This window comes from Aphis gossypii, unplaced genomic scaffold, assembly GCF_020184175.1.
Source record: "Aphis gossypii isolate Hap1 unplaced genomic scaffold, ASM2018417v2 Contig00251, whole genome shotgun sequence".
NCBI classification, from domain to species: Eukaryota; Metazoa; Arthropoda; class Insecta; order Hemiptera; family Aphididae; genus Aphis; species Aphis gossypii.
In genome coordinates this window covers 173,718-186,148 of record NW_026083040.1, presented here as the reverse complement: position 1 = coordinate 186,148, position 12,431 = coordinate 173,718, and the positions used below count along the sequence as shown (strand labels likewise).

The window sequence follows — 12,431 nt, the reverse complement described above, 5'->3', positions numbered from 1 at the left end:
ATCTTTTTTTTCAATAAATTATGTTCTCAATTATCAAGATATATAAGTGCATTTTCTAATATCTAATATTAAAATATGTTTTAATTTTTTTAATAAAAAATAGGATTAATAAAAATAAATTTTTACTTCAAAATCTTTAGAATTTTTTCTTATTCCTTCTGCAGGAAATTTTCTATTTAAAACATCAAAGATATCATTAAATAATTTAGTGAAATACTCTGTTTCCTGGGAATTTTCAAGACTTTTTACTTGAACAATTTCCCTATAGTATTTTAATCCAACTGAAACTGAATTGCTAAACACCTACATTTCATAGAACGATATTTCTTATTATGTTTTAAAAAGCAATACTTATTTAACATTGAATTTACCTGAGTGGCTAGCTTCACATTCATTTTAGAAAAACTGTCCAAAAATAAATGCCTGTTGGTAATTTTAGGGCAAACTCTTTTCGATATATTTTTTAAATCATTACTATGCAATGTAATATAATGTTCCCAATTAATAGATTCCTTTTCTGGGGATATCTAGTTTGAGTAAGTTATTGTAAGTTAGATTATAATTTTAATTTTATTGTATAAATATAAAAAATTACCTTTAATGTTTTATTATTATGTAATCTGTTTCTAACAGTTTTTATTAAGTGTGGTGCATCAGTAAAAAAATATATACGACGTTTTTCATCCATTGGATGTACAATGTAATTTTTTAAATTATCAAATTTACCACAAATACCTAATTCACGCCATAATTTTCTGTTGGTAGATCCTGCATCACTAACAATTCCATCAACCTTGACTCCTGACGTTTCCAATAGAGATATTGCTTTAATAATCAATTGAGTGAGTACAACACCTGAAATAATTTTATTATTATACATGTCTAATGATTTTTTTCCATAATTACCTTTGACAGATCCCTTAGAAGCAAAGACTCCAATTGGTTGAGTAATGTTGGAGCCTAGGCTTTGGAACATTAGGACAAGTCCATGATCAGCTTTCTGATCAGAATTTAAGGAGGATTCATCTTTGCCGAAATTTTCCAAGCCAGAGTACGTAAGATTTCTTGTATCCACATTTATACTTTCCCGTAAGAAAAATTCGTCAAAGAGAATCACCCCATGTTTCTCATTGTCTTTTAAAAGACCTATCTTTTTTTTAAATAACTTGAAAAAATGTTCATCAAAACCACAATCACATTTTACCATAGTCAAATATTTACGTATGGTTCTTGAGCAAGGAAGTGGTAATATCTCCTGCTCTCTTAAAAAATTGTAGGTTGATGATGACCTTAATTAATAAAAAATTAGATCCAATTTATATTAATGCACGTAAGTGTCAATGTAATATAATAGATTAACATGAAATTATACCTTATATGAAGCAATATACATAAAAGCATACAATTTTCTGAGTACCGTTTATTTTTAGGCATATATTTGCTGGTGCTTAAAATTTCACGTATCAATATCTGTTGTGACTCACCCATAGTACTGTTTGTAAGCACCTCATTAATCGAATTTTCTGATGATTTTTTCATTTCATTTTGTATATTTTTTAATTTGTTATTTAATTGTTCAATTTTTATCTAATATCTATAAATGTGTAATTAAAATGTAGGTAAATAAGAATATATATTTATAGTCTTCAGTCATAGTAAAACCTTACCTTAAATTTGATTTTCGTGTTAGATATTTTGCCCTATTAAGATTGTAAAATATTTTAGCACGAATCGGTGTTAATGTTGGTCGTATTTGTTTTTTTAGATTAGTTCTCAACCTTTGTTTTTGACGATATACAAAAACTCTATGAATACTACATAGTCTTTCACACCAATTACACCTTAAGCAAAACATTTAAAAAACAGATAAGTATATGGGATTTGTATTAATAATTTTATTTTACCTTTTTTTATTTGACTGATGTAGTATATGGGAACATTTTTTGTGCCTCCAGATGTTATTTTTATCTTTGATGGCATGCTTAGCTGTTATACCTTAAATAATTATTTATATTCATAAAATTAAATTTTCTAACTTAAAATTTTATCTACACCATTAACCATTAATACCTGGATAATCTATTATACTCGGACCTCCTGAACAGAGAGACTTAGAATCAAATAGATCAATTGAACATTGTATTTTCTCATTTATTGAATTTGTTACATTTTTTATTCCTAAACATTGTTCTGTAATTTTGTTATCTTTTACAAAATACATAATTTTTTGATCTTCAGTAATTACAATTTGTTTTTCTATTATAACAGATTCCTCAGTCCTCTCATATTTTACTTTAAGATGTGTTAAAACAACTTCATCATCATGTATATACCACCCTTTTGGTAAAATGATATTATCTTGAATATTTTTCAAATTTGCAGATAAATTCTATTCAATTAAATTTAACCATTATAAACAAACAAATAATTAAATATATGTGACTATGCTATTTTAGTGTTTTATAATGTTGGAAAAATGTGATCAAGATTTTTAAATATAAATATAATTTTTTTATATGCTGTATCTTGATATCTTAATTTATATACATATATATGTATGTATAAAATATAGTAAAACTTTTTGAAAGAGTAAACTTTTAATTTACCTGCTGATAACTATTTAAATTAATAGGAGAAGCTTCAGTATCTTGATAAGAAGTACTTATTTGCATAAAAGAAGAACTTTCCTTTTCAGGGGACCAGATCAATTGCTTCCTACATTTAAAAGTTTTTTGAGTATGAGTTATATCTTCATTAGTTCTCTTCCCACTGTGCAAAAATTTGTAATATTTATGTTTTATAAATGTTTTAAGTTTACTTAAAACGTTAAAAATTATTGTAAAACTTACGTAAATTTAACATTATACGAACTGCAAATGTCCGCGAAAATTTACTTGATAATTATGTAATATTTACATAAATATAACAAAATAGTAAACGTCAATTTGATGTTAAAATTATGTTAAAATTCTGTTTCACCAAACATGAAATTTATGTTAAAACTATGTTTTATTAAACATAAAATATGTGTTTTATCGAAACAGACGAAAAACATTATAATAAAACTGCTTATTTATGTTCTAAGAAAGTTTTTAAATACTAAAATATAACATAAATATTATATGATTATTTAACAGCAATAAGATATATCGGATGTATCTCATATTTTACATACCTACCATGCATTTATAAATGGCTATAATAGTCATAACAGATATAGATATAAATCATACTAATTAATTATCTATATTATATCTGTGAACATCAATTAAATTTTTCAGTATGCTATCATTATTAAAATATACCTTTAATGTGTCTCGACTCTTGATTACTTACCTACTAATGTTATTCGTAAGTCCTATTAAATAAAATAGATAGGTAGGTACTTAAAATGCAGATTAACAAAAAACAGAAAACCAATTAGACTTCAACTAAGCATTTATTATGATATTAAATCAATATAAAATATAGATATAAGAAAGAAATATAGATAATTATGGACTAAACATTTTTTGGTATAACATATAATAAGTAGTTGAAGTTCCACTGTGCTTACAATATTTCATGACATAATGATAATGCAATTGCCTTACTATTTGATAATTTAATTAAAAAACATTTAAATTTTAAATCATTCTCACAAATTGAATACAAATTACATAAATCATTGGTATTAACTACAAACATTCCAACTACAAATGATGAGAAAGGTTTATTACAGAATTCTGAAACATTTAGAAATTTTTTTACCATTAATTTTATTGGTTTGTCCTTAGGTTTTATTATATACTGTATTGTAATTAATGAACCATCTTGGCACAAAAAATAATGGTCTTTTTCTTTTGCAACATCTAGGGTGGTCTTAGTAGATTCGAAAATACATTTTTGATAAAGTTTATCTGAGATGGCTATAAATGGAAGGCTTTGATGGTCAATTTCTTTGTATAATATTGGAGAAAGTGAAATTAAATGCAAATTTGTATTGATTAATTGTTGTTTTTCATTTATTCGATTATACACTTCTTGCAAAGGGTATTTTATGCATTTAACAGACTTTTTTATATATTGTAAATAGTTTTCGTACCTAAATGAACTAAAGTTATCAAGTGGCCCATGCAGTAATGTAAAGAAGGGTAAATGAATTAAACTATGGACATTATAACTTATATAATGATGGCCATATAAAAAGCCATAGCTATTCACAAATTGTACTAATAATTCTGACGCTTTAGAATTATATTTATAACAAGTATCTGGGGAAACTAAAATTCTAGTTGCAAATACCAATAACAAAAAATGTTTGTAAAGTTCAGGATTTAATTTGCCTTTTAAAACAATTGCTCCTGAATACAAAACAAAACTACGCAATTCAGTAGCCTTCCAGTACTCTATATCATCTATTGGTCGTGGTAATCGACAAAACTCTGATGGCACATATGGCCTTAACATTTTTAAATCATTATTTATTCCTTCTCTACTTTCATCTGTCAATCTTATATCCCTTTTCCCTTTAATCCAAAATTCTATTAAACGTTTAGTGACCCCGAGACACACACAATGCATGTAGTCTAAGCAAACAACATTGGTTATATTAATTGGTAATTTGAGTAAGGGGGAATCACCTTTATGATATTCTTCATTCGATTGATTTCTAAAAGTTTCGTTTGTTCTTAATGGAGCATTTGTTCCAATTAAAGCAACTCGGTTTTCTATATAATCTCCTTCTTCAATGCAAGAAGTACACCCAAAATAGGCATTAAAATTTTTAACGTTAAGTAAAAAGCTCTTAGCAGGGGCATCACAAACTATATTAGAAATGTTAACACTTATTAATGTTCCATTTACAATCAAACCATTTCTTAATACTTCTAAGGTGTCAGCAATAAATGGGTTTAAAAACTCTTCAATCGAATGTGGTTTTTTAAATCCATGAAATATACCAATGGGAAGTACATTGTTGGTTAATCCTTTAAAATTTAAGATAGAAACCAATATAGGCCATAGTTGACTTTTACTACTCTTAGCTATTGGTAGACCATCAATTCCTATATTTATTATATTATCGTTTGTATGTTTATTAAAATTATTTATTTCTAAAAGTGGTAATAACATATTTTTTAATCCTAAATGTATATAAGTACCATTTAATACATTAATAATTTCTTTAGTTTTAGGAGTGTGCATTAAAGTTCTAACATCTTTAGGAACTGTCATGCCTTCACTGCGCAATATAGTTAAAAGTGAGTTAGCAGCATTATGAGAAATTTTAAAATGAAGTATCCAATTACGTAGTTTGTTACAAATACTATTATTATTATCAATTAAAGTTTCATCTAAATGTGGCAATAACAGATTAGAAACTATTAAATTTGGTATATCGGGAAGATGATGACTTGCGTTCTCAATATGATTATTGATATTTTCAACACTACTGTTATAATCACAATAAGGAACTGCAGCATTTATAGATGGTAATATTGTTTCAGTTGTATCAATGGAATTTATATTTACTACCGATGCTATTAAACTGGTTCGCAGTAATGGTGTTTTAGACGCAATACATTTTTCCTTTGCCGACTTTACAATTCTTCTGAAATGTCTAGAAGATATTGATCCTAATTTCTGGCATTTGGTCTGAAACCCCAAAAAAAAACAGATAAAGGAAATATAAATATATATACACATTTTAAAGGGTTTTTGTATTTAATAAACACATAATATAATATATTGTTGGTATTTCTATAAATTTAAAATTAGCTTTAACAAAAACCGTGAGTCATAAAAATACATTAAATTAAATTTTTATAAAACAATTTAAATATTGAATTACATTTAAAATTATATGTATACAAGTGTTCACTATACCATCATCAAATTACTTTTGTTTAAATAAAAACTAATAGAAGAAAATTTACTGTCTCAATTAAAATTTAAATGAAAAAATCTTTATTTTATTTTTGAAAATATGTAAATAATGTATAATTAATAAAACTTATTTATTAAGAGTTCTATTTTGGGTACTTTTAAATCTGGTGTTTGCAGTTCTAAGTCTTTCAGTTATTTCTTTTTCAAACTGTGAGTCATTAAATAGCGTCGAAGAACATTGTTGGATAACCTCTAAAAATTAAGAAAAATGTGTATTTATAATTAATTAATCTTCAATACACAATTATTTTTGGCAACTAATATACCTTGGATGAATATTACATTTTCAACATGAATTCAGTTGATTATCTACATAGGTTATTAAATTAATATTATTAATAAAGAGTAAAAATATAATATACACTTGTACATTAATGATTACTTAATACTTTCAAATTGAGGTTTAGTTTGAGTTTAGGAAGGTATATTGCTCGCATAGTCACATAGATCATTAAACATTTATAATTAATCATTACTTTTCACTATTTTGATAAGTTCAGTTTCTTTTAATTTAGTCATATTCTTCGCCCACCCACGTCCAGTCCATGAAATATATATACAGTATTCATCAGTGAACAATTTGCTCATGACTCTTTTAATATGATTTGCAGCACAATTACCACCTATGCTTTTTATAAACGATTCCTATTAACAATAAAACTAACAGTTATAATATGTTATTGATTTGGTATTAAAAGATTTTATATTACCAGTTTGAGAACAAACTCAGTTTCATTTTTTATAAGATTTTCAATTGATAATAACTCATCTGCATTTTTAAGAGGAAAGTAACTCAAAAAAATTGGATCAATGTACACAGTTGGAACAATGCTTTGAGAAGTATTTTTTAAATTGGCTTCTATTACTTCAATTTTTGCAAATATGCGATTCAACATCAAATTTGTAGCAGTTTGACCTTGTAAGATATTATTGTTTAATGTATCTAATTTATCTTCATAAAACCCTGATCCGATAATAATAATAGGCATGAACAGAAATATTAAAATTATTCTTATTTACATAACATTTGATTTTAAGTTTAATAATGTTACCGTAAGTATTGGTGTTTGGAGTGGTATATAATTGCTGTGTATTCTGTGCACTTGTATACTGTATAAATTTAAGTATAATATATAGATATTTAAAAGCAACATTTTTAATTGTTTAATAGACCATTTGTATGAAATGTGTAAAATCAATTATAAATATTAAACTTTAATGTATTAAGTTAAGGGTATACTCTTAAATTATAAAAAATTAAAATTACTTGTTCATCTTGAGGTGGTTGGTAAACTGAACTTGATTGAACGCATGGTAGTTGACCCACTGAAGATGATTGCTTACTCATTTGATGTGATAATAATGATGGGAATGTTTCATTTGGTTGCATTGTGCATGGTTTCAGTAAGGGTGGACTATTCACTGGTTGTAGTTCTGTATAGTGTACAGGCTCTTCATTATTGGGCAACTTAAATGCAGAAGTAGATTCAGGTATTATACAGTACCCAGAATGATCTGTACACAATAATTTCAACATGTTTAGTCTTACACATATTACAACCCATAGTTTACTAAGCCTTTAGGTACCTTACTGTAATAATTAGGATAGATTGAGGTTATTAATTACCTTCATCACTGCTACTGCTTGATACATCAAATATCGTTGATGCACGTTTACATTTGGTCATCAAATGAACCTCCTCATTTTCCGATTCTTTTTCAACTCTTACATGCCAAGCTTTTTTAAAATTATCTAAAATGTTGGTAAATTTTAGATTAGAACAAATTATAACAAAACAAAATAATTATTAAATAAATTTAATTTTTAAAATAAGTGTTTACATTTTTTAAAATATAACATACAGGTTCCATACTACATACTTAAAATAATAATAAATATAAACTTTGTAAACTATTAAATAGATTTTATTTTACATACCATATGTTTTATTGCCACCAACTATTTTAATACCATACTCAAACCAAGTTGGATCTGGATCTAGGGCGTCATGAATGTCAGTACTGGTTACTCGACCAAGTGGCCATTTACATAACCTTACATTACTATTTTCTAGATTATTTGTGTCATTTTGAACTAGCCACTTTGTTGGTACTACACTGTAATCCTTCGAATCCACAAATACCACAATAACCCAACTAACTTTAATCTAAAATGGAAAAACATTCAACATTTATTTTTTAGTTGAGTATCAACTACCTTAGTTATTATGCACTAGAAATCTGAAATATAGTAGCAATACCTAATGACTAAACTTGATAAAAAATTAAAGGCACCTATTAGGTAGGTAATATCTACTGTTATAGGCAAAAATATGAAACTGGCTATGCCACTGATAGCTAGGTGCATATTTATTTTTCCAATCTTAAAGAAATGGGTACTTTCTTTGTAACATTATTGTAATAATATTGAGTTTAGATGGATGATTGTTACTTTAGTTTTTCTGATTTACTGAAATAATATAGATATTTATAAGTTATGGAAGAGGAATCAGATAGAAACAATTACACACATTTTCTGGTAAAAAATTGTATTATTTATAACTAGGGCTAGGATTTATATGCAATAAAAAATTGTAAAATATGCAAAAATATGCAAAAACAAATTTTTATTATTTCTAGAGTATTATTATTTATCATAATTCAAAATTGTATTATTATTACATTAAAATATTGAATATTAGTTTATATTATATCATTATTACATGCTACTATAATGTGTTGTTTCAATAATTTTCAAATACAAACATCCAGCGATTTGAACGTCAAATAGATTTATACTGACTAAAACTCCTTTCCACATCACACGAGGTTATTGGTGCATATTTTAAATAATGCGATTTATCCTGGAGTTAATCAATATCGATTTCTTAGATAGATAATATTTATACTTTATATTTACAATAATTCGACGGATAAACCAAAAATTATCGATTTTATGAAAAAAACACCATTTAAAATTAACAATAAATTATAAAAATTTGAAAATTTAAGTTAAAAAAAGTCAAAATTCCAAAAATCTATAAATATGCAATTATATGCATTGTGTTCAAAATATGCAAAAATATGCAAAAATAAATTGGTTCTATTTAAACGAGAATTAGCCAAATCGTGGACAAATCTGACAACCATTAAATTTGGACTTAAGGAAAAAAACATGCAAATGCATATAAATCCTAGCCCTATTTATAACTAAAATAAGCAATACAATTAATGAGAAATTTAAATTTAATAAAGAATAAATAAATTAAACTATTATATATAATAAATAAAAATATGTTATAAAAATAAATTATAGGTACGACAGAAAGAATTTTTTTTAATGGAATGTTTTTGGAAGGAAACTTTGAACATAATATACTTAATCATTAGGACAAATAGGGGAAAAAATCATAACTAAATAATCACTATCATCTTGGTTATTCATGAACTGTATTTGTTGATTGTTCGAAATAAAAACTTAAAACATAATCAATGGTTAATGCACATGTATGTTGTCACATATTGACATATCGAGTATCAATATGTAGCCATATAGATACATATTATGGAGGTAGAAATATCGGATGACAGTGCTACAAGGGCATGGCCCGAAAATGCACATTTTGACTTTAATAATAGTTATAATATACTACTAAGTAGGTATTGTATACAGTAATGAATCTTACCTTTCTAGTTGCCATGATACACTTTAAGTCTTAAAACGATCTAAAAACGATGACAGGATACTAATCAGCTGGATACGTGATACATGTATCATGTATCTACTGCTGTATTGTCGTACTATTGCAAGTAGAAAACAAGAGTCACGAGAAATGTGAACATTCGTCCACAATCAAAAAAACACATTTACTGTTATATCTGCTGTAGAAAAATAATAATTAACGTACGACTGACGAGTCACGAGTGACGACGGTTATCGGTGGTTTTTCTGGGTATTGTTGATAATTTATAATAATAAAACTATTTTCAGCCGCTATTTATAAATTAAAAATAAAACCCATATCTATGGCGGAGTACATAATAATTTAATATATTTTTGGATTGCTATCAACATCAAAAGAACATAAAATTGATATAATATATTATATTCTAAAATAGGTGGCGTTTTTATTATTATCAAATATTCTTACAACGTTCTACTGCTATGTTTATTTGATGTATTTATATTTGGAAATACATACATTCGTTGAATGTTTATTTCGTGTAATAAATATTGATGTTTTTTTTTAACAAATATATTATATAAAATAAACGTTATAAAATTATGTTATTATTGTAACTTAAAATTAACATTTTAAGGATGTTTAAAAACTTAAATTGCACAGTGGGTTAGCGGTACCCTTTTAAATCATATTATATAATTCAATTGCTGAATACTACTATTTTTAATTCATGTCGTAGCTTACCTCAGTTACAAAAAAATCACTTTCATTATGTTTTTCAACATTTTGCTGAAGAAGTTGAGGAATAGCACCTTTAACTAAACTAAATCTAGCTCTATTTGGAAAATTTATGTCCTAAATTTATTAAATTTATAGTTTATATTTCTTTTAATTGAAGAAATTTTTAAAACCCAATTATTAAATGTATACATACTTTAACTTCGGCAGTATAATTTTTTATTATATCTTTAGGAAGAAAATGTTTTTCACAAACAAATTTAATTTTAGTGTCATGACCATTGATTGTTGATACAATCTTAGTCCAAGTATCTACAGATGCTTTAGGAACCCCAAAAAATGCACATTCGCCTTCAAAACTCTTGCAATTAATAATTGAACATTTTCTTGACATTTTAAAAATGTAAGTAGTAAATTGCCTATGTACCTAGTACCTACGATTGTATGACTTGCGTATTATGCAACTGTGCAAGGTGAGTGAAATATAATGAATCAAATTCTAATACATACTTGATGTATTGTGTTAATTGTATTAGCATGATGTTACATGTTAGAACAAGATTTATGTTTAGATTATTTTTAGGTTTATAATAAGTATATCTAAAGTTCATGGTATTCACCACCAGAGTACAGCAGAGTCGGTTAATTTCCCCCACCATAAAATGTCCGTAACAAAAACTGGCCGCACTCCTATCAACCGATTACCATGTCGTTTCCAGTCCATAGTATCTTAGTTCATGGTCTAAACACACTGAGATAGATAAGTATATTCTTATCTATCTCAGTGTCTGAACATTATAATCTATACAGTGGTACCCATATGTAATTTAAAATTTTCGAAAATCACGTTATATTATACATTTATACGTGATATTTCACTGACAGTCGCTATGCTCAAATTATTTTTATAGATATTTGAAATTAGTAATAACCTTTACGGCTTATGGTTATAATATAAGTATATTACAGTGTATACTGTATTATAGGTGTATATAGTATAATGACGTGTAATGTGTATAGTGTACCTATATTGTGATTATCAAAACATTTAATTAATTCATAATTGTAAATTGTAATGGTATATTCATAGACTTATAATATTATATTATAAGTCTATGGGTATATTTAAACTTATAGACATTACTACATTAGACATCAATGAATGGAATAAATATAATTATTCAATATATCTGTGCTTCTAGATTTACTTAATTTTGTGCTTACAGCTTGAATCTTTTCATGCTATCTTTGGTTTTTTGGTATTGAATGTTGGATAAAAATGTGCGGCTATACATTATTATATTGCCATGTAAATTATTACGATGCGCTGTGAATAATAGTTTAAATAATTAGTGCCATATTTTTCTTCGAAACCACGTGAACGACGTATGATAGAGCTATGTGATGACACCATGATTTAAGATCTTAAATCATGAATGACACTGATAACGCGAGAGGATCCGACTTTTTTATATTCTTATTCGTTATAGGTGAATATTAAGTGTAATATTAATGCCTGCATATTGCATATAATGTAATCGAATAACCTAGGTAGTGATTAGTTTAATTTATCAACGAAACTGTTTGCATTCGAAGCCCAATAAAATGAGTTTCTCTCGTTTTGTCAAGGTATGTTTACTTTTTTAAGTTTTATTAGTTTAATAGTGGTTTCTGGTTGTGAGTTGAATATTAATTGTAGCCTGCACGTGTGATTTATTTAATTTTTTTCATTGAAATTGTTTTGTCAGAATAGAATATATTTTGACCAATGAATTTCCAACTCCAACCGATGTGAGTATGGACAACTTTACTATAGACAAGACATTTCAATGCAATAATTGAAATAGCACAATGTATAGGTAAGTATTATTAACACTGTTATACTCTTTTTGGTGAGAACTTTATTGGTATACATTGCGAGTTACAATTGTTGATACATTTGTCTTGGACTAACTAATTACTTTAATTTACTAATTAACATAATTCACCTAGATTTTCAGGTTCTATAACCCCGATGAAGCAGATTTAAAAAAATGGACTTATTTATTGGTGCATGTCTGCATACGTTATGCTGGCTAACATATC

The 12,431-nt window shown here is 26.3% G+C and overlaps 1 protein-coding gene across 2 annotated transcripts; it reads right to left on the bottom strand.

Annotated features, from left to right (window-relative positions):
* Positions 1 to 5,449: 5,449 nt before the first annotated feature.
* LOC126553468 (uncharacterized) lies at positions 5,450 to 10,107 on the bottom strand. Of its 2 annotated transcripts, XM_050208625.1 has the most exons (9): positions 9,612 to 10,107; positions 7,865 to 8,093; positions 7,553 to 7,678; positions 7,193 to 7,440; positions 6,978 to 7,035; positions 6,636 to 6,889; positions 6,402 to 6,570; positions 6,022 to 6,117; positions 5,450 to 5,634 (listed from the first exon to the last, which is right to left on the bottom strand). In XM_050208625.1, the coding sequence occupies exons 1-9, from the start codon at positions 9,624 to 9,626 to the stop codon at positions 5,600 to 5,602; spliced, it is 1,230 nt and encodes a 409-aa protein (XP_050064582.1). In that variant the 5' UTR covers positions 9,627 to 10,107; the 3' UTR covers positions 5,450 to 5,599. The 2 variants fall into 2 exon arrangements, with proteins under 2 accessions (XP_050064582.1, XP_050064583.1); XM_050208626.1 differs by lacking the exons at positions 6,636 to 6,889; positions 6,978 to 7,035 and having other exon boundaries at positions 9,612 to 10,103.
* Positions 10,108 to 12,431: the final 2,324 nt, after the last annotated feature.